Source organism: Macrosteles quadrilineatus, unplaced genomic scaffold (genome assembly GCF_028750875.1).
Source record: "Macrosteles quadrilineatus isolate MER2022 unplaced genomic scaffold, UCM_ALF_1.0 Scaffold_5__1_contigs__length_97177068, whole genome shotgun sequence".
In the NCBI taxonomy this organism is placed as follows: Eukaryota; Metazoa; Arthropoda; class Insecta; order Hemiptera; family Cicadellidae; genus Macrosteles; species Macrosteles quadrilineatus.
Window position 1 is genome coordinate 33,265,258 of NW_026542598.1, and position 24,268 is coordinate 33,289,525.

Below are 24,268 nucleotides of genomic sequence, written 5' to 3' on the forward strand. Positions count from 1 at the left end.
TTTCAATACACTACTCTTGTATAACTGCTAGTAACTACCTAATTTATTATTGATTGCCTTGTAGCGTAAAAGTGATTTTAACGTACAGTACTATCATACTGGCAGTGATTCTGCTGGACCCTACAGGGTATCCAGCTGACTTGAAAACTGAATTTTAGGCTACACAAATTTCGTATAGAACCGATAAGTTTATGATTTGCAACAATTACCAATAAAATTAGCCAATAACTGCATTTTGTCCTCTTTTAACGACATCAAGCCAATTAAGAAAATTGCGATCCCTGGAAATAATAACAGTGTTGCTGTGCGCGTGCAAGTTGGTGCGATGTTAAAAAAAAACCACAGTTATTGCCGTGACTGTGGAAGATGATCTGCTGGAGATGATCGCGGATGACCACGATTGCATGAAGTCATCATGTATGTTACCACAATTGCGGGAAATCTTCACAGATACTGCTACGGCCGCTGGAGATCATGGATGTTGACGCATCGAATGAGATGCTACCAACGTTGGCTGCTATTCTGGAGTTCATTGGAGTCTACAATGACAGTGATTCTGAACTGGAAGTGCATAAGATATTTTGATACACTTCCACTCTATCAGTGATTCTGTACTAGTGTATAAGTGATTTTATTTGATCTAGTTTGTATATGATTCCAAATTTTAATGTTTTTAACAATCAATTTTATAGCAGAACCGTTATCTCTTCATGAAGAATCGCTTGACATTACATTTTGATAATTTTTTTTGCATTGACACAGTTTGGGATAGCTGCTAGGCATACTATAGCAGTTTCATTTTTTGTTGCCTATAAAAAGTGTGTTGTAATTGTAACACCAGAGACAGCTTTAGTTTGTCATGAAGGCATTTTTTGCCGACAACTGCATTATCCCAGCTGCTTCCATATCTGCTTCATTGACTTCAAGAGGAGTGTTTTTCTTATTTTAAGGCGACCTATTTTTATCTTATAAATTATTTAGCTTTAAAGAAACAAGGTTTTTGATAACATAGTTTCAGTAATATGATGTTAATGGTGTGAAGGTGGGCATGTTAGTTATAATTATGTCAATTACCTACAAATCAGCAAGCTCCTAGCCTATATAAGTTAAAATTAGTTTACAGTAGAATAGGTTGAAAACAATTCATAGATATTTAAAGGCTGTCTCATGTTAAGTTGAGGCAGACTACCTGACCAGAGGGTATAGCAGGACAAAAACTAGACCGAACCTTCGACGGACACTCCCGACCCTTGTAGTAAATCCCATTAACCACGCTTCACTGAATACTTCACATAAAGGCGTAAATATATTGATTAATTGAAAATATAATCAATTCGTCATATCTGAAAATAATGTATTCTATGTTTTAAAAAACAAAATTTAAAACGGCCGACTTGAAGTATTAAAACAAACTGCTAAATTTGTCTCTTGTAGTACAAAATTAATTTATAAGTCTTTATTAATAGTGCATCTATCAATATAAATAAAATTAGTTTTGTCTGTAGTTCAAAGTTATATTTTTTTGTTGTTATTTTTACATTAAAGAAGTGAGATTAATAACCGTGTGGCTTAAATAACAGGTTTTATTAATCCCAAGGGCAATATGTAATTGTAAATTAAATCAAATAACTAGCCACCATCCATGTCGGGAACCAGAGAATCAGTGTGTAATCAAGTTGTATCCTACTCGAGTTTTGATAACGGTGCCAAAAGCCTACAATCGAGGTTTCCACTCATTAATGGCGTTTCGAATGCTTACTTTTAAAGGGTCAAGTGGAGGTGATAGATTTCTTCCCTTAAGACCGCCTAAATATTATGAACGAAGTATAATTTAGAATATCAATGAGACCTATTAGTAATTTAAAATTAAATATTGTACTTAGTTATAAGGGGAAAAGTTTGTTTTAATACTTAAAGTCGGCCGATTTGCATGAGACTAACATAAAAAATTTTGTTTTTTATAACCTATAATACGTTATTTTCAATTACGACGAATGGATTATATTTTCAATTAATCAATATATTTACGCTTTTATGTGAAGTATTCAGTGAAGCGTAGTTAATGGGATTTACTCCAAGGGTCGGGAGGGTCCGTCGAAGGACAGGCCTAGCCATTGTCCTGCTATACCCTTTGGTCAGGTAGTCTGCCTCAACTTAACATGAGACAGCCTTTAAAATAAACTGTTTTCTCTTAATTTGATAAAATGTGCTGTGCCAAACAAAACTACCACAAAACACCAAATCACACCGTAAATGAAAATTTAAATATACTAAACAGTTAATTTGAATGTTTAAATGTGTCCCTGAGCATATTTCTCCTTAAACGAGAGGCTATCTAGTCTATTATATAAAAAAAAACTAAATAGTGAAGTATGAAAACTTTGGTCTAAAAAAGGGAATGGAGTAAATTAAGTTTCATGTCAACATCACAACCATTTTTCTCTTTTTCACTTTAGACAAAGGCTGGCTAAACCAGAAGTGGTTTATCTACAGGTTACACAGCCATGAATGAGGAACCAAATGCTGCTATTTTGGTAGAAAACTTTGACTTGTTAAAATCCACCCTATTTTTTAATTGAATGTACAGAACCCTTCTACTTAACAATTAAAAACCAAAACAAAGAATCATAATTAATTTAACCCTACAAGTTTTGGTTTTGCAGGATCAACAGAAGAAGTTGTTGTACTGCACGCTGCAAAACAACTTTCTACTCAAGATGTACATGAAAACCAGCCATACAATGCACATTTAAAGATTAAGAGACCCAACCTCTCCACTGCCCAAAGAAGAGAGGCCTTAAAGGCAAAACTTCTGGCAAGAGGAAAGGAATTCGACCCTGCCAAGTGGCGCAGAGGGAAAAAGAAAAAGCCCCAAAGACCAGAGAAGGAAGGAACCTTAGGCCCAACTGTGGGTCCAAATGTCGGGACGAGAGTAGCCAAGCGCCCTAGAGGTGTAACGGTCACTCCACCCTCGGCAGAAGGACCTGTCCAGAAGGTCAGAGGTTCCACCCATAGGTCTGATGGGGGTCAAGACACAGGGGTACCTGGAACATCTAGGGAAGTCTCCTACAGGGACATCCCTGCAACCAAAATTGCCATTGTCCTTGAAAACTATCCTCAGGCTAAGCTTACAGACGAGCAAGGAGAAGCAATCGAGGTTGCTATCCTGAATAGAATCCAGCCCTTAGAGGATGGTTCTAGCCCAGCTTTTGCAGGCATCTACATGGAAAAAGGTGCCCTCATCATTTCCTGCCTCAGCAACGCCACCAAGCGATGGCTGGAAGAACTGATTCCGGCTCTCAATCTGTTTGGGCAGCCACTCACCCTCAAGCCTAGGCTGAGAAAGGACATTACGAGATCTAAGAGGGTATTCTTCAGAGCACATCCAAAGCTTCTGAAGAAAACACCCGAAAAGATCATTGAGATGCTAACCATGCAAAATCCTGACCTCAATGTCAAGGAGTGGAAGGTACTGCCATTCCATTTCCATTTTCCATTTCCATTTCGTTTTGTCATGAGAGCCGAAGCCCCCTGACTGCATACCCGGTACCTATCCTTTAGGACATACCCGGGCCCCATGATGTAGGCCGAAGCTTACGCATCAACCTTTAGCACATCATGGGCGGATGACTTAAGGTCATCAGGCTCGCCGGCTGCCGAAGCAGACCCTTCGGAAGGAGGGTTGCCCCTCGATCCTAACCAGGGATTCCGGCTGCTTGTTTAAGCGTCACTCCACCTGGGTTCCACTAGGTCGAGACCTAGAGGTCCATGGTGGAGCGCCCCGACGCATTTAGTGCAAGCAACACTCGGGACCTATCTAATCCCTGACAGGCAAAACCCACCATCGATAGCCAGGAGGAAGGGGGGAACCCCAACCTCCCATTTACACCGCTGCCCGATCGAGGCCTTACCCATTGCTGGGAAACCAGAGATAACCAGAGCGATAGATCCCCAGATACCCCTGGCGGGCTCGGACCCAACATCACTGCCAGGCCATCAGGGTTTCCCAAAAGGAGGCAGGTATAGAAGTGGGACCCACCCGGATGAACCTATCCACCAGAGGTGGCGACACCCTTGACTCAATTGAGGTTCCGGGAAGAACCCCCCACACTCAAGATAACCATACCGTCCGTGCTCAGAGACAGGGATTGGTTTGCATAAGTACCTACAAACCGTTGCCCTCACACTGCGGAAAGTTACGTTGCCCTTGAGTGTCCCCGTGAGCTGCGGGTACTTGCCCGTTTTCACCTCCAGGAAAGGTTACTTCCAAAGTCGAGGATTTGCCCACTGAATGCTGGTCGCACACAACAAGCAGGCCGAAGCCCAAAGAACCACAGACACAGGTAGGTTAGAGATTATGATGTACTTCCATCTCTCCTAGAGCTAAACACCCCTCCATCCTGGATAAAGGAATGTCACTGGGACCCAATGCCCAGTCGTCCATGTCTGTGGCCAACTTGAAAATGCCGATACCAACACGGAGCATTTACCTCCCCTCTGGGGGCTAGGTATTTCACCTCCCAGGACGAGGCTACTTCCAAAGTCGAGGATATGCCTCACAAAATGTCAGTCGTACACGACAGGTAGGACTCAGTCACAACCACAAGCTACAGGCAGGTGAAAGATCTATGAACTTAATCAACACTAGCAGAGCTGAACACCCCACCACCCTGAATGGAGGGAATGTCACTGGGTACTCTCACTTTGGGTAAACCCAAAGAGGCTGGCTTGTCCAGTCGTCCATAGCTTGTGGTCTACCTGAAGTGCCGGTTCCAACACCGGGCAGTTACCTCCCCTCTGGGAGAGCTAGGGTCCGCGTGGTCGCCCAGGCCACGAACCCACGCAAGCGTGAGCCCCCTGCGGTTGGAAGGTACTGCCAGCTAAGGCGGATCGGAAAGGTTACGGATTCGTCTGCTACCTGGATGAGGTCTGCTTTGAGGCTGTGCAGTCGAACAACTTCAGAGCCAATTTAGGATTCTGGCAGGTCTCACTTATCACAACTCCGGTTAATTACAAAATGGAGGTTCCTGCAGATCAACCTACAACACAATAAGGCTGTCTCTGTGGCATGACAAAGCATGGAGTCTCATAGAAGGACTCAACACGAATTCCTCCAACACCATCACAGTCCCATTCACCTGAAATAAGAACTTGAATTCTTTTTCCTACTCATTGACACTACTCAGCTGGGAGTGTCGAGTACAGTCAAGTATTTAGGACTGACACTTGACTCCAAGTTGACGTGAAACAACCATCTGAACAACACACTGCACAAAGTCAAATGGATGTTCGTGACGTCCTGAACATTTGCAGGATCACTTGGGGAATCATACCCCACATAGTATTCTGGCTAAAAGTAAATGAGGCTCACTCGTCTGGTGGACTAAAGTGTATCAGGTAACCTTCATAGTAAAATTAGAAATTCTGCGAAGGCTTGGTACGCTTCTAGTGACTGGTGCCTTTAGGAGTAGTCCATCAGCGACTTTAGAAGGCACTCATTCTTCATAAAGCCTGAATCCCGCAAGGCAGATTATTGCCTGAAGGTTACACATTAGTGGAAGGAAAGCATGTTTGGAGCAGACCTGACCCCATTTCCAAAGCTGTGGCTACATGTTCTGTGCTTGATATGATCTCAGATGTCCTGAACACAGAAGTAGTTTTCACCAAACACTTCACTGTCAAATACCGCTCCAGAGATAGATAGAAATAACACGCTGAGAACCAGAAACAGAGAGAATCAGGTACTCAGATTGATGGAAAATCAAGTCTTTGGAGTATAGTTTACAATACAGTAGGAGTTTCAATATTATTAAGTCAATGGTGGTGTAAGCTAATGCCAGTGGTCAGATAATGCTAGTTGTGGTTATGTTAGTGACATATCACCAATCTAACAATACATAAGTAAGTTAAAATTAAAATTAGTTTAGGATAGGTTCATACAATAGTTCATAGGTCCAAAAGGATTTTGTTGTTTTTAGCTGATTTAGTATATGCTGTGTCCAAAAGAAACTACTGTAACACACTAAATTGAACCGTGAAAGAACATACACTAAAGCAACTGTAAATTTGAATGTTGAAATGTACCCCTGAGCACATGGAATTTAGTTAGTTAAATTTTCTTTTTAAGTGAACATCAAGATCAACTTTTCATCCTCACTTCAGTCAAGGACTCGCCGAATTGGAAGTGGTCAACAAACATTAACAGGTTTTACAGCCATGCTTTAATAAAGAACCGAATGCTGCTACTTCAGCAGAAAATGTGAGCTAGTTTAGATCTGTCCCATGTTCAAATGTTCCTCCTTAATAATTTCAAAAACAAATAATTATTCATCTGACACTACAATTCTTCTTTGCAGGAGCAACAGAAGAAGTTGCCATACTGCATGCTACAAATAGTCTGTCTGCTCAAGATGTTATAAACGATGCGATGGAGATTTATACTGTTGATGAAACCTTGTCATCAGACTCAGGAGAGATGCAGACAGTGATGACTAAAAAAGAACATAGATTGCTCACTAAGAAGGAAAAGATAGCAGCAGGCATCTGGGTCCCCAACAGGACATGGAAAAGGAGGAAACGAGAGCTATTGAGTTCCACTGGTGAAGGATTGGGTTTTTCACATATGAAAATGACCACATTAGAAGACACTCCTCAAAATGCTCAACCATCTCCTTTAAAAAAATATAAAAGCAATACATCAGTAGTTAGTTCCACTGGTGAAGGATTGGGAGTTTCACATATGAAAATGACCACATTAGAAGACACTCCTCAAAAAGCTCAACCATCTCCTTTAAAAAAATATAAAAGCAATACAACACTAGTTGCACCTACTGCAAATGAGGCCAGCTGCAAAAACCAGGCTGCAATCTGTAAAATGGCAGTAGCACCAGCAGCTTACCCTGATGCGAGATTTTCTGCCAAAGACTGTGAAAAGTTACAAGACAGGCTGATGGATTTGGTACTCGGGAATGACAACACCAAGATCCCGCTTCAGTTTATTAAAACCTACCCTGAAAATGGGGCTCTTGTTTTCTCTTGCGGTAACATCGAAACCGTTGACTGGCTAAAGGGGGTGGGTCCCAACCTGGCGCTTGAAGGCGAAGGAGGCACTAAGGTAATTGTGGCAGATTATAGAGATCTGCTGCGTACGACCAAGGTGTTCTTGCGAACTGACAAGCGTATGGCCAAGATGGATGCCACCCAAGTTTTAAACCAGGTTCAACGGCAAAACCATGGTTTGACAACCGAGGATTGGCGTGTCATTGGTGGGAAGAAGAAGGAAGATCACCGTACTCTGGTTCTTGCAATTGATGAAACAAGTGCAAAGGTTTTGAAAGACCGTGGCTGGAGGATCTACTTGGGCTTGGGTCGAGTGCAGCTCATAGTACTCGCAGGTGCTTCCTCGGATGACCGAAGTCCTAAAGGAGAACCTACAACGCAGTAAGGTGGTCACTGCAAAATCAAGGTGTGTGGAGTATAAAAGGTGGGCCAGACTAAGTGGCCTGCGGTGATGATGTCACTAAAGACCCGGCGGTAATGGCTTCCAGGCCGTGTGACACATGTTGAGACTAGTTTGTTGTTTGTTTCTTGTTTAAAATCTGCAATTCCTTTTCTTTTCTTTTTTAACTTGTGTAGCATGGCAAGAAGGCCGCCACTAACGCAGGGTATGCTTTGAAATTATCACACAGAGCCTGGTCAGTCTTGTCCACTTCCTGTATACATAGTAAGTACTCTGTACACTTTGCTTAAAAGTCGTCCTTAGACTTTGTACTAGTGCAAAAATCACTCAGTTATAAATTTCAGAATTTAGGGAGTATGTATCTTAATAATGCATATGTCATCTCGGTGTTTGATCCACGCCCAAAAACATCCATTTTGGTCAAAGAGGCTTTCTTGATAAAAAAAAAACAGGTCTATTTATTTTTTCTTCAGATCTGAACGTCAACAAAAAATTAAGTTGTTGAAATTCAAGGTTTAAACACCTACAAAACTAACTAAATAAAATAAATTTTAAACAAAAACTGCTTATTTTTGTGTTATTTTATTATTTTTTGCATATGTTCCATGCTTATTGATTCAATTTGTATTACAAGTTTTACGAGAATAACTGCATGAGCTTATAGATGAATCAGTTGGACAGTGACATTTTCGAAATGCAAACATTTGTGCTCGTGTTTTCCTGTTCATTGTCGGTGTTTTTGCGCACAGAAAACAAACAAAACACGAGCAGTTGCTCAGAAAACCACACATGTGTGTAGATGTCTACTCGTTAATCAGCGAATTGCAAGACAACTAAATTGCCGAACGTCAAATATTTTGTGCTTGGCGAGTGGCACATGTCAGGAGCCGCCATTAGAGCAGAGGTAGACTTGCACCCTCACTACCTTTAAATTGAGTTCAGATGGTTTTGGACATCAGATCTCTTGGGCTGGGTAGCTGAGTGGTTACAGTGTTTGTCTTAATCAAAACGTCGCCGGTTTAATACTGAGTGTAGCCAGTAGCTTTTTGATGGTTCAGAACTGGATCCACTTGTCCTTGATCATTGAGATTTCAATAAATTTTCTAAAAAACAGCTGGTCTTAGTCAGTAACACCAGCAAAACCAGAATACCACTGGCTTCTGAAAATTTGAATGTTTCGTTTCAATATTTTAGGTTGCTAGACAAAGCATCTCCATTCCTTCCCCCATTTCCAGGTTCATTGTCTCATTTCCTCCATTCCTTTGGATTGAAATCTACATCAATCTCGTAACAATAATAATGAGAATTTTTCGTTATCTATATCTCTACCCCAAGCTCTCAATACTGGTCATCATATAAATAATCCATCTGTAGTAGTTTCAAACTGGGTTTCACATGTATTTTTCTATTGGATTTGAGTTCACCCAGTATAGGCCATTGATTACACACCTCTACTAGATGTTGATCTCATAGATTTAGGTTCGGAATTAATAAGAATTGGATAGATCAGATCTCTTCCTTTCAGTGTTGCATCCATAGAGTAGTATTAGCAATCACCATGTCCGCTGCCAACTGCTAACCAACCCTAAAGTACGCTACAGTGCTTACTTCTAAACCCAATTTTTTTTCCTGGTAGAGGTGTATTATCAATGGTTCAGTAAATTCATCAGCTGCTGCACACGAGAGATTTAGTCGAACAACAATGTTCAACAGAGAATAGGTAATGCTTTTATGTTATGCTTAATTTTGTATTATGTATTTTTAGTACTTATATTTACTTTTTTTGTACAATGTTTAATGTAATATAGGTAGGTAATAATATTATGTTATTTAAAATCCATGTTTTTAGCCACTGAGCGGTTGACTAAATTACCTCAAGACTAAATTACTACACATTTTCTATCAGACAGCTCAAAAACAACATGAACAAACATCGTATTTTAGCTGACAGAAATTGCGTTAGTAATTTAACATTAAGATTAATTTTAGAATACAAATTTTACTTTTTTACTGTATTGAATAGTGCATATTATAATCTAAGACTGTTAGTATGATACAAATCATCTGCAGAGAAGGGGAAGACACAAGCTCTTCATTAACTTTACTTATGAGAGTGCTTGTTTTATTTTTTTGTCTTTTTGATCAACTCGCCATACATATCAGCAGCAGCATCTATATTGTAGCTTATGTTCATCTTTACTTGACACGAGACAATGTCCACTTTAATTTAAGTTAGTGGAAGTGGCTTTACCTCATGGGTTTGAGTCCAATTTGCTCGTTTACAAAAAATCAACAGTGGATATTCCAAACTCACACAAACTGTACAAATGTGTATGTATGTTTCAACTACTCAAAAATATTTTGAGATTAGGTTCAGGGCTAGCCAGTCCCAAACTTAATCTAAATCCTGAAGCCAGCTGAACTACTCTGCAAGTCAGCCAGTCAAGTCAATGCACCAAACCAATCAGTTGGCAGTTTAACTCAAAACTCCCACATGTTGGAATGCCAACTCATAAGCCTACTGCATACGAGGACAATCGTTAATGCTATACTTATGCTCCATTTTAGCTGGGTGAATAAATTCTTGCAAGCAATGCAACTGACATAAAAGTCAAAAACTTGTTAGAAGACTGGACAAGTAACGCCACTGTCACTTGTACGTTATTGTACATTATTGGTTGAAGCTCTGGCTATACATTTTTTTTTTTTTAATATGGGTACCTTACCATCTAGCTTTCAAGTAATCACTTAGGTTTTATACACAGATATCATGTGTCAATTTTAACAACATAGGTACTGTTCACTTAATTGAAATTTAGTAATTTATCTCAGCTATGCCAATGTTATCATTTTTTTTATTTTACTGTTTGTTTTTCTTGCTCTGTGTTTTATGTTATTCATTATTTGTAATACTATTTTTAGAATTATATTGACACTGTTCATTGTACGATGTAGCGTACATATTAAAATGAAATGTTTGAACATTTAATGTACATGTACTATCAGTTGTTACCGTTACATCGATGGTTGCGCCGCCAAAATTTTTTGTTGTCCAGCTAGGATGGAGCCTTTGTGGTAAAATTTCCTAACACAGGGTATGTGGGGCAGTTGGCCAAGCAGAGCTAACAGACACTGTAGTCTACTAGCTCTATTGTCTACACTTGTGTGCAAAGGGGATTTTGAACATCATTATTCGACGCACAAGTGGTGGTAGAGAGGTTAGAAGAGTTGAGCTCGAGTAACAAAAAAATCACCTGGACTCATCACTGTCTTTTAAAAAGTTTGAAAAAATAAGTTGGTGACAAAAACAAAATACTGTCCTAACTATCCGGTTTTTGAGGTACTATTCTAATAGGTACCTCATGCACTAAAAAAAACCTACTGCTGTTGTTTTATATTTGTCATGTTAAATACATTCTATGTTTGTTGTGGGTAGGAACTGGTATGTATACATTTTTCAAATTCATTTAGATCCTTAAACAATTTAACAACAAAGAATCATGTGTTATTTTACACTGTCATTGGTTTTGCAGGACCCACAAACAAAGTCGTCATACCGCCTGCTTCGGATAAACTATCTGCTAAAGCTGTACGTGAAAACCAGTCCAAGTCAGGAACTACTAGGAATGCTACGCGAGGGGAGAATTTAAAAACTTCAAAATCCATACCCTCGCTCCAAACCAAGTCCACTGAACAAGAAAATAAAGTCTCGAGAAAACGAGTTGCTACTGATCCAGAAGAAGTTGAACAAAAGAGAGCTTTTGATCAGAAAACGTCACAGCCCAAGCAGACGCGTACAATACCTAAAAGAAATCCAAGCTCTGACAAATCGAATGAATATTACAAGATATTCAAAGCCTTGGATATTGATTCCATGAAAAATTTGTTGATAGGCTTTGTTGTTGTCCGAGGTGTAACAAAAGATAGCACTTTATGCAACGACAAAGATGTTTTGGAATATTCCTTCAAGTATTCCAAATTCGGTCCATGTTCGTGGATTGAAAGTAAAAACAACACTAACCAAGGAATTGTGTAAGTATACATTTTTTCTGGTGTTCTATTTACCTTTTATCAACTGTCATTAAATATTTATCCATATATAGATTGGATACTTTGCTTACTTTGAGATCTAAATTTTACCAGTGCAATCCTAACAAAAGTTTAGAACACTTTTTGAAGGTTTGTAATGTAAAATTCCTGTATAAACTGTATTTCTATATTAGGCTTACAATGTTTGTTTTACAATTTCAGAAGGTTTAGGTTGAAAATTACAATAGTTGGCACCACTTCTATATACAGTAAATATTTCTTGTCAACATTTGAAGTTTATAATAAGGTATAATTTACGATCCCATAAGTTTGCAAGTTACACATTTTTTCACTATCCATTATACCTTCTGCATAGATTCGTGGTGGCTGAGGGATTAGGACGGTCGGGTGGTGTCCCAGCCCCTAAATTAGCCCTCGCTCGGCTGCTCTGGGTTTTGACCATGAGTTACCCACTAGGCTCAATGCATAGTTGGAAGAATTTTTGTATATCACGATAAAGTGTATTAAATAACGCCAATTTTGTAACCTTCGTCAAATAAGAAGAACATTTAGCCCAAACACGAAATAATTGCGGCGTTATTAAGTATACATTTTTACATAAGCATACAAGTTTTAGTGTCGTGGTATGCTTAATATCATCGCAATTATTTCGTGTTTGGGCTCAATGTTCTTGTTATTTGATGCAGGTTACAAAAATGACGTTATTTAATACACATTATGGTGATATACAAACATTTTACCAACTATGCATTGAGCCAGTGGGTGACTCATTGTCAAACCCCAGAGCAGCCGAGTGCGGGCTAATTTAGGGGCTGGGACACCACCCGACCGTCCTAATCCCTCATCCGCCACGAATCTTTGCGGAAGGTATAAATACTATTGGAAATTGCAATTATGAATTCAATACTGTATGCAAAATTGGTCTTTAGTATTGTTGGAAAAAAGGTATTTCACTTGGGTAGTTTGTATACAATTAATTTTTCAATGGCTTTAGAAATGCATTTTATCAGATTTAAATTCTATTTTATTATTATTCTAAATTCTATGTAAGTTAAGCTGAATATCTCTATTTTTCTCTGCAAGGTGATGGTCTTACCTTCACATCCTAAGACACTAGGTTCTAGCCTGGAACTGTTTTACACACTTCAGGCTAGTCCTAGAGGTTTGTGGCATAATCACATACAACAAATCCATTGGTAATTAGCAGGATTTAAACCCAGGTCATCGGGGTGCAAAGCCCATGCTCTACCACTAGACCAGCTCGCTCCTCAAGGTTGAATGGATGCGGCAGCAAGTGGGGGCTCGAAAGTTGACAACTGTGTCAAATCCACGTCGAGAATTTCGCTCTGCCATTCTACAAATAGCGGTGTCACCGGGCGTGGCAGCTTACTTCACATCTATTTTGCAGTAGCGATAATTGGGTTTAACATGGAGCGATGTGATGTTCGATGTAGAGAAGTTTATTTGTTTATTACAAGACCAATGATTATTCCAATTTTGAGATAAAGGCTAAAGTTGGAATGAAATTGGCTAAATGAATGTGAATGAATGTGTGACACAAGTAATACTTATAGTTCATCGAACGTCCCGACAGACTGGAAAACATTTCCTGATACCTCCGATGGTCACTAAACATAACATGGAACGTCCCTCTGGTAAGTCTGTTCGATAACGTCGGATGCGTCCACCATCGTTTCTGCTTACTATCCTCCCTCAGAAGCTCGAATAGCTCCACTCTGTCCATCTCGCGTCTCAACCGCTTCGTGTAGAATGATTCTACGAGTTTAACGCAGACTCAGAGCACCGGAGATCCAGCCACCCCCACACTCATACAACAGTGCGACCCCCACACTTAGTTGTACGTGCTTGTGGAGTTTGCACACATTGTTGGGGAGGTCACGCATCGGTCCCGTCACGGGACTCACGCTCGTGTAGAAAGGGCCATATGCCTAGTTTAAACAAAGTAACTAATTCTAAAAAGGGTAGTAAAATCATCCATCACAAAAGTTATTACACTGTCATAAAAAAACAAAAATTTGTTTGATTTTTCCTTGCTGAGAAATGCAAAATTGACAACTTGTTAATATAATCTGCATTCTCGTAGCCTCCTCCACTAGTAGTGCCTGACATCTGTTCCGTTGAACTGCTCTGATGATGGCTGTCTGCAGCAAGGCCGAAACTTGAGTACTTCTGTAACACGGTTGTTCTCAGAAGACCTAGTTTGTAGTGTTATGGTAGTGCCCGTGGTAGCCATAGCTTTTATAAAAAAATACATATGTATATATTTTTTTACTTAATACATAGGTTTTACAATCTAGGTTTCACTAAATGGAGCCTGCTGAAAACCGAAACTTAAATAGATCTAAACACTGCAGTACGGAAAGATAGTAAACATATGTTTCATGAGATTCTACAGTAATGGAATGATAGTAAGGAAAATACAAACAATATGATGTTTGTAGAAATTTAAATAGTGACTACTTCAGTATTTAAACCCGATGATATTGTATAGTATTTTTAGGTCTAAAATGTAACCTCACTTTTTCAGAGGAGTAAAGCTTCAGTGGAGAGACAATGTTTTGGCAGAAGCGGAAGGCCAGAATCCAGAGTTTGTGAAGACTAAGTTGGCTGGGCGAGCGCTCGCTGCCTTAGAGGAGTTTTCTCCTGTAATAAAGGTAATAATCTCTATAACGCCAATACTTGAAAATTTTTTGTATTTCTACGTTTTCTTTAGATTTATCATATACAGTATACTCTCTCTTAACTGACTCTCCAACCACAGGAGGAGTTGGAAAACCTAAAAGGTGGGTTAAAACATAGAACTATGTAAACATGTATGTATTTTATGTTATGTTAGGTTATGTATGCTATGTTATTTGTATGTATACTGAATGGTAGAGTTTAATAGAAAAAACACCAACAGTGAAATCTATTAGGCGAGCAGAAATAGTCCCAGCGAGAATGAATAAAGCGGAAACTAAGCTATTTTGCGTACTGTTTACAATGGCAATGATATCATTTCCATGCAGTGAAACTAATTCGTACCTTCAATATTTATTTTATAAGCTTAAGTTTAAGATAGATAGTTCATTGCTTAGAAAACCAACTAGGAGCTACATTCTAATAAAGTTTTATATTTTCTTTTATGCTTATTGTTTCTAGGCTGATGAAAAGTACTATAACAATGGGAAATGCAGAGAATTACCACCGGAATCACCAAATGGACCTTGCTGGTAAATATTTACAGATAAGCCAAATTATGAACTACTGTAAGTCTTGTCATCCAGTAATTATGAGCATAATATTTAGATTAGAATAAAATCTCGAACCTTATCAACTTCAAACAAATTTGCCATTGTAACATTCTCTGACGTGATGGAAATTTAAAAAAAATTCTTCAAACTTGGTACAAGAGAGTGAGCTTGAATGTGCTGTGAAAAAAAAACTTGGGGGATGATCAAGTTGTGGCTGCAATCATGGAGGATGATGATTATATTTTTGTTGTAGTGAGAGATATTCAGGGGTTTTCTGCTATTGAGGAAGACAATGATGTCTATACTGCCCTGCTAAGCACAGTTGTGGTAACTGACATCAGAGTAAAATTGAGAAAATAAGGGAAGTATATTTAAAACTATGCCCTACAGTCAAAAATTGACTTTAAAACATTTTTTTGGTCTCATCTTATGTATTTTTTAACGCTAAATCTTTTTCCAAAATTATTTTCATTATTAAAACATTCTAAATACTTAAGAAATTAGATAATGCTTTTGTTCTTATCAATTTCAATCAAATATACTTGGCCATATAGTGGCAACTTAATTTTCCTAAGCCAATATGTGGTATCTCTGCAGATGCCACGAACTGGTCTAGCAAAATCATGGTTATTGTTTCAAATGCAACAAAATATAAGGTTCCCAAAATAAATAAAATTTCTGGATTGAAATTTTTGATACTATGATTCTGTTTTGGCAACAAGTTGTTGAATTGTTTTTCTGGGAGTTGGAGAGGATACTGGTATTTAAATATATATGAATTATACCATTAGTGATGTTATTATAATTGTTATATGATTAATTAATCTTCCCCCTTAAACTGTTCAACTACTTACTAAAAGTTTTCTCAAATAAGTTAGAAAATTAAAATAAAAAAATATATTTGTATTTATTTATTAATGTTAAGCAGGTGTTCTACCACTGAATCTAGTATCGCAACTATCACAACGTTATCGGTAACTTATCACAAAAGTCGATAACTTATGCATTATGAATTTACCTATTCAAGTAGGCTAATTCAATACTGTATTTATAATAGAAGCACACAACACTACATATATGTATGTTAATTCATGTAGGTATAAAACACATAAAACACACATGGTTTTATGTACATAACTGGTATAAAATTATAAACAATTGTATTATATTTTCCAAAAAAATGCTTTATAAGAAGAATTAATTAACTACCATGTTTTAACTGTACAATAATGATAAACATATTTTTTTTATTTTAATACATTTCCAATTACTTCATTTCATTTTCAAACAAAAGATTTAAAGCATTATAAGCTGTTATATAAACATGAATGATAAAACATTATTTAGCTCGTATATATAATCCAAATTAAATGCAGGCAACTTAAAAAATTGCCAAAACAGGGATAAAACCCATTACGGTAATTAAGATTAGGACATCTCATATCTAATCAAACATAAATAATCAAACCAATTAAACAATAACTTCAACATTGTTGAAACTTGTTTTTTAAGAACTACACAAACTATTATCTAATAGTTTTGTGAACAATTTAAAAATTGTAAAAAATTGTATTTTAAAATTGTTGAAACTTGTTTTTTAAGAACTAGGCCTACACAAACAACTGTTAAATACTTTTGTAAACAATTTAAATATTGTTTAGAAAATGGTTTTAAAATTCTTTATAACAAAACTAAGAATAAAACAATTTTAAAATTGTTTTAAAATAGTTACAACTCGTATTAAAACTTATTTTGTATACTGCCATATACTGCATAAAACTGATTGTTAAACAATTTAAAGATAGTTCCAATCTTATATTGAAATTGTTGTGTAATATGAACTTTAAATCAAAATGCTTTTTAAAGGCTGTAAAACAATTATTGTAATACAGCTTTTGACAATTTTTTTACAATTTTTAATGGTCGTTGGGGATCAACAATCGATGTTCTGTCAATCTTGTTTTGGAGAACTCATCCTTTCCTCCCATCAGGTTTTGGTGAGACAACATTTTCCTTAGACATATCTTGAATAATCCTATCATTGGTTTTGTTATAGCCCAAGGTTGTAAAAAAATATGTTACAGACTTTTTGGGACGTTTTTGTTATGAGTAATTTCCATAAGTAGGTACATCTTCATTAAGAACATCAGATTGACCTGTTAAAATCTCAATTTCATTTACCAATCCTACATTATCGGAATCAGAAACCCCTTCACTTAAGTCATAATTTATTTCATCAGATTGGCCTGTAAAAACTTAACTTACAGCTTCATTTATTAGGCTTACATTATTGGCAAAATAAACGACCTCTTCTAAAGAAAGGTCCATCATTTAATAGGTCTACAAGAAACTCTGTTAAAATGTTGCCGTCAAAATTATACTATTATCAATATCACCAAGTGGAATGTCAATATAAAGGAAATTAAATTCATTATTTGATAATAATAGGTCACCTCAATTCAAAGAGACAAAAGCTTTGTTTCCAACAACACGGCACTTATAGGAATACTGGGCCAATTATGGGGATGATGCTAAACTAAATTGTCGTAACTGATGGATTGCTAAAGCATTTTGTGGTAACATATCATTCCTAAGAGAAATTGTTGTATCTGTCGTTGGATACAACTTAAATACCCTAGTAAATGTAAGTTACAACAACTGCGCTTAGTAAAACACTCCTAAACTGCAGATACGGCAAAGGAAATAAGCATTTTATAAATAAATACAACGACATATACGGCATTTAAGGCTATTTATATGATCCTAAGTATGTGTAGAATCACATGGTAACCATATCTCATTTTCCCCAAAAATGTCAATTACCACAACTGTGCTTAGCAGGGCAGTATACGGCCGCAGGAGATATTTTTGATTTTTATGCGGTCGCGGAAGCCGATAATGTCTATTCAACCGCAGGAGATAATTTTGATATTTGTGCGGTTGCGGAAGACGATGATGATGTACAAACACCGCGGGATAATCTTGATTTTGCTACAATCGTGGAGGACAGTAACTATATAATGGATATGTTTAAGATTTTGCCGCGATTGTTGATGATGTCTCCGCTACAGAAAATGTTGTCTCAGACAGCGACGTAACCACAAGCATTGCTCATTGTGTGTTTGAGGGAGAGGGGGGGGCCTGACAACATCCGGCCCCAGGCATCAATAAACCACACAACGACCCTTATCAGCTGGAAAATACATTAACCCAAAATAAAATTGAGTGGAGCCCAAGAAAACTTCCTATTAGACCGCCTATATTTGTGAACTGACTGTAGTGGATTTACATTAGTGAATTGCTTTAGCTTAGTAGTTGTAAACCTCACCACTGGTTTCAGCACAAGTCAGCTGCAGTTTGTAAGCAGTTTTTATGACATCCAAGGCATTATTGGCCTTTGAGACTAAAAGAGTTTGACCTTTTATGAACCTATTTTGAAATGAGAGTTTTGATTGCAGGCATTACACAAGTATCTACACCTTCAACGTACTGAAAGGAATAATTAATACCTTCTCTTCGCTAAAGGATTATTCTGAAATAATAGTTCTTCATTTCCCAGAGGACGCCAGTGAATTTTACATGCAAGACATTATTCAGTAAGATATTTTTTTCTAAAATATAATAAATAGCCTAGTTATAATTTAATTTTAACTTATTGTTCTATTATTTGTAGTTACTGCTATAACCAACACTAATGGATTTCTTATTGGATCATATCCAAGAATACAACATAATCATAATTTTTGTAAAATTAGAAGTCTGCAAGTATGATTTACATACAGACAAATTTTTAAATGAGAAATATAGTATATGTTACTTCTGCTCACCCCATGTTGAAAATGAATTGATCAAAAGTACTTTACTTAACGTAAAAGCTACATTGTGTTGTGTAATTAAGGAGTCTAATCAACTAGTAGCCAATTTTTTTTTATGAGCAAGAACATTTTACCATGGCTCTTTCATCGCTGTATCCCAATATTTTCTTTAATTGTTTGCAGATTTATTGAGAACGAGAGAGCCGACAAGTTGCAATATCGGTTAGCCGAGTTTTACTACCAAGGATATCCTCACTCTGCTATATGTTTCTCTTACAAGCACAATACACTGGACTTTTACCGGTGGCTTGATAAGAGGAAAGACCAGCGGTATTCAGTGAGATTCAAGAGAACTCATGAAGAGTGAGTTTCTATAATCTAGAATAATATTTTACTTCTTAAGTTGTTTTAAACGGGATTTATATTAGGATAGATATCTGCTGACAGTTTTGATTTTTGATTTTGGGGAGTTACTGTAATATCCCCCAAGGAAGATAATATTAGACTGACCATTCCAAAAATTAGGCCGAGAATCACGTTTGTCCCGTGTATCCCAATTTTTGGGATTCCCATAGACCTTTAATTCATATTTTTATAGTTGTAGCTTTGACTATCGATACAATTAGACATCCCATCCCCATGTTAAATTTGTAGCCAGATTTTTGATCAACATTGTTATAGATATTGTGAGCCACCGACAGATTGTGCTGATCTAAATTACTAATTTCTATGTGATTCACAAACTTTTTTACCAAGTCAAACTGATGGAATTTCTTATTGTGAGCTATAGCAAATGTTACGACCCATCAACTTGATAACTTTTAGACACTAGCACATTCTGGTTCACACAAATATGTTCTTATTTCATAAAAAATTTGCGACAGCTTGTCCATATAGATGGGATATCTACTTCAGTATCCAATAGTCAATGGTTGTAGACTGCACAAAAAAGGTCAAATAAATCGGCTGTTAATAAAAACTACTGTTTTTCATATGATTCAGACATCATTACATCATCTCCTATCAGACCATTTTCTTGTGCTATACTCTATTTGAGTACTCTACTTTGGAAATACAGTTTTTGGATCAGTGTTTGGTCATTATATTCTTACATATTTTAAAACTTAATAATTTCTAAAAATAAGAATGTTAAAGTTAAAATTAAAACTACTGATGGGACGATTCCAGAATTGGTCGATTCTGATACTGATTTCGATTCCAAAACTTTGGTTTCAATTCTCAATTCGGCACTCAATACCGATACCTGTTATAAATTAATTTAATAACACATACGGTATATGTGTGCTGCTCGCAATCCCTATAAATAAAGGAGCATGTTATTTTTATTTAATCTTAATACAAACATAACAGCCTTTCTATTGAATAAGGTTTCATAGATTACGTTAGCCCTATAAGGAAAATAAGATACTTCAAGAAGACATTCATTTTAACATATTTTTTTTTTTTATTGTTAAATTGAAACAAAAAACACCGGTTTAGTTAGGCCTACAACTTTCACTGTGTTTTTTGTTTGCATAAGCATTCATACATCTGGGCCTACATTGAATGTTCCATATTGCTTGAGTTATAAACTCAAAGTCAATATCAAAGTCATCTTCAATTTCGTCATAATCAATATCACTTAAATTACTTAAAGAATCACATAAAATTCATGGAGTTCATCACATCACTTGAACGGAGATCATAACCCATTTTTGAACAATTCACTATGCACCACTCAGGGTCTGACTTAGGGGAGGTACAAATGAGGCATTTAGTTCAAAATTCCTCTGTGAACAGCGCTGTAGTAAAAAGCACTTTGGCAATGAAGGTTTACTAATCGCAAAAATAGTTATGTTCATAAAATAAAATTATAAATGCCTAAAATTCAATTTTATTAATTCTTAATTATAAAATTAAACTATCATAACCTAACCGAACTAACCAAACTTGCTGATAAAGAAATAATATAACAAAAGTTTATAGTAAGCGGAAAAATAATTCTCTTTATAAAATAAAACTAGAAATTGATCAATTAAAATTTTATAATGACTTAATAATAAAATTAAACCGTAATAACCAAACCAAACCAACCAAACTTGCAGAAAATAAAAAAAATCTTGGACAAAAAGTTAATGCCACCGGCGGGATTCGAACCCGGGACCTACAGTATATCAGCCCGGCACGCTAACCATTAGACCACCGAAGCCGATGGCTATCGATCGTTTTGTTACGGTAATGGCGTTCCCTCAGCTAATAAGAAGCCCTCAGCTGTCATCGTAGCCTCTTCTATACCTCCCCTGAGTAAATACCCACCACTCATAGCAATCAACAACAAAACATAAACAATTCACCATTCGTAAACTCACAACAGCTGTTTCAGATCATTCAGAGAGAAACAACATATTAAAGAGAGATATAATCATAAAATTAAAATACATTGCTAAACGGCCATCTCCAATAGTCACCATGAAGCCCTGAATTAGCTGAACAGTTAGTAAGTAAGCTTGGGCATTGATCACGCATATATAAAAATACCGAACAAAACTTAGTGCCTACAAACTCGCCAGATTTTGGGTGGGCGACACTTGGAGGGTTAAAGGATCAACCATTGATTATATATACTCATGAAGTATGTTTTGTTTTGTTGTTACAATCCTTTTAAAGCACCTCTTAAATGAACCCATGTTTTATTTTTTTAGTGAATTCAAGAAACAAGCAGACGTTCCGATACCAAAAGAGACTGCAGGTAAAACTTGAAGACTATTGGCATGTTTTTGATTGTAGATCAGTAGGATCAATTTTGTTTGCTCAAAACTATATTATTAAATATCTTATCCATGTATAATTTTTAAGTTCATTGTATTTATTATTTAATGTGGTGTAAATGGCAAATAGGATAGCCTCCTTTAATACAAGGCAGCGGCGTTGGTGTGTAACAATGTCGCTCCGACAAGCCTGTTTCCTTTACTTTTACTTTTTATATACTTTTCATTGAAATGGCGACCATACAAAGTAGGCATTTTAAGCTAAGTATGAATGGAGATGAGTGTAGGATAAGTGGCGCGATCTTGTAGTCTTGTTAGTGACTAAGGCCGACATATTCCTTAGACACAGCTGTTAATTAATAGCCCATACAGCTAATGGCAACTAAGGGACCCATAGTTTATAGTGGAATCCAAACCACATTTTTGCCTTGGTATTATCAAATTGGTCTAAAAATCAGGATAGTACTGCGCATAGTCGTAGTACTCACTAGTGTGCACGTTAATCCATATTGGGAGTATCACATCCTCAGTGCATGCCTATAAATATCCACAATTTGTGATCTCCTAGTAGCTGGATTACAGGACGACGCCACCGTCCCAGTCATTTTAATAACAGTAATACAAACGTATAAACATAAACTTTGGGCAGACAGTCCATTATAAATCAGTGCAACAGCTGTTTTGGTTTGCCAAGGGCGTTTCCACTTTTGTCTCACCATGGCCTTGTATTAGAGGAGGATATACATAGACTACAGTAGAGTCCCGTTAGACCGAAATGGGTGGGACCGGACCCATTTCAGATTAAACGTTTTTTGTTTTTATTTCTTTTTTTGGAAATAAAAAAAAATTTATTAAAAATTTATTTTTTCTTAGGACGCTAGGCACGAGCCCGGGATTGTTTTTCACATTACTTAAGGCTAGACCTAGCGGCTGCAGCATTATCAATTAATAAAATCCATTTGTGATTTGGCGGGATTGGAACCCGGGACGAAAATGAAAATTGTTAATAACAAATATGGTAAAATATTTACTAAAATACTCTTAAAAAAAGTCTATCTCGCCCGGCCGCTACAGAATACTTTGACAAGGTACAGCTAACTGTGTTAAACGTTTAATAAAAAAAAATTTTTTAATTTAAAAAAATATTTTTTTTGTTTTGGATTAAGCGGACTTTCGGATTACCGAAGTTCGGATCATCGGAACTCCACTGTATATCAATTCATTTATTTAAAAAAATTAAGTATTCAAATTCAAGTTATTATGAAAGATATTGAAGTAAATTGAGATATTAAAACATTGCCATTTGTAAAAAAAAAATTTTACCACTGTGGTAAAATTAATTTTCTAACAATAATAAAATCATCACCAAATGTAAGTGTTGCAAAGATTGATTGAGTGACTTCTTCAGGTTTTTAAGAGTCCTTGGAGCCTAGCCGTGCTAACTCATAAAAAACTTTATTCAACTACAACAACATTTTTGAACTCATAGTACCCTGAATATTTTAATTACAATTGTTTTGGTATCCGAACAAATATTTTGGGATGATAAATAACTCTTCAGCAGCTGTTTGAAATTAATCCAAGATGGCCACTAGCCTCCAAGGACTCTTTAATAGGGACCAGCAGAATGAAACAGTGTTTTTATAGTGTTCTCAATGTATATGCGGACAAATTGCTTTTGATTTTTCTAATTGAACTAACGACATATTTTCTTTTTAGATATTGCAAACGGAGATAAAATCCAAGGCAAACCAAATACAAATAATGACGTCAAAACAAACGCAGGGGCAAGAAGCAATCTCCACTCCAGTGCAACAAACTCCTTGTAAGTGAAAAAAAATAATCATTTAGTGTGTTCTGGGAACATAGAACATTCACTGGTTAAACGATTGTACTTAGAACAACAGTATACTTGTGTAATTCAAGGAGACAGAAGAGTATTCCTAACTACTCCCAATTTTTTTGCACTCGTACAAGATTTATATACCAATAAAACATCACAGTTAAAAAACCAGACGCTTTTAGTAGGCCGATCCCTTCTATTCATCTGTAAGATGACAAGTGATTGGAGAATAATCTAAAATAAAAAAATACCATTTATATTTATAATTGAAATCAGCTGTTTGGCAATCTAAATGTAAACATGCTTTCGGTATGTGTTTTTTGGTGATGAAAAGAATTGTTCATAATTTTTACCAAAAGTGATTTTCTGGTTCCTGCACAGATTATTCCCATCCTCGGCTTTGTGCAACGCACTCTAACTATCTTGGATTTGCCTTGCATGTGAAATTTGGTTTTTGTGTGTTTGGCTTAGCCTCGGACATGAAAATTGAGTTTGCACCAGATAATGCCCCTTTCAGTGCTTGAAATAATATCAAATAAAATCAAATAATCTTTATTCAAGCTGTACATACATACATGAATAGAGTCACAGAAACAAAAACACTAACAAGTACATTATGTTTCTTATTTACATGATTTTATTTACATCCATTGCTAAATCTATGCAATACAATCCTTTATTAATGGTGTGTATTTAATATAAATTTGGTTTAAAAAATTATTTTTACTCTTTTGGTTGATTACATAACAAAATCTATTTTTAAGAGTAATTATTTTATATATAGGCTATATTTCATTTATATATTTTTTATATAGGCTACTTTACAATCCCGTAACGATAATCCTCATGTCGACAAACAAAAGGCCTGATCTTTGATCTGTTGTAAAATTTAAAAATCTTTTATCACCTCAATCAATAATTGAACTATGACAAGGAAAGATTTTTTTGTATCATTTGGATTTTGTCTTTTTGTAACAGATCTAACAATCAATCAGTATCCAGCGGAAGTTGTCTGGACACAGCCAAACCAAAACTACCAAATGCCTTGCCTTCGCTTAACGTCAATTCTACAAAAAGTA

At 36.4% G+C, this 24,268-nt stretch overlaps 2 protein-coding genes across 2 annotated transcripts in view; both read left to right on the forward strand.

Annotated features, from left to right (window-relative positions):
* Positions 1-24,268, forward strand: part of LOC128995508 (uncharacterized) — a 44,619-nt gene that overhangs the window by 12,970 nt on the left and 7,381 nt on the right. Inside the window, exons 4-11 of the mRNA XM_054420526.1 lie at positions 10,993-11,491; positions 14,058-14,184; positions 14,672-14,742; positions 18,222-18,359; positions 18,762-18,941; positions 21,281-21,327; positions 23,066-23,171; positions 24,168-24,265. Coding sequence (XP_054276501.1) covers positions 10,993-11,491; positions 14,058-14,184; positions 14,672-14,742; positions 18,222-18,359; positions 18,762-18,941; positions 21,281-21,327; positions 23,066-23,171; positions 24,168-24,265 — 1,266 coding nt within the window. The remainder of the gene's footprint in view (positions 1-10,992; positions 11,492-14,057; positions 14,185-14,671; positions 14,743-18,221; positions 18,360-18,761; positions 18,942-21,280; positions 21,328-23,065; positions 23,172-24,167; positions 24,266-24,268) is intronic.
* LOC128995417 (uncharacterized) lies at positions 5,677-7,804 on the forward strand. The gene is made up of 2 exons (XM_054420427.1): positions 5,677-5,741; positions 6,357-7,804. Exon 2 carries the CDS (start codon positions 6,428-6,430, stop codon positions 7,442-7,444), a length of 1,017 nt encoding a protein of 338 aa, XP_054276402.1. The 5' UTR covers positions 5,677-5,741; positions 6,357-6,427; the 3' UTR covers positions 7,445-7,804.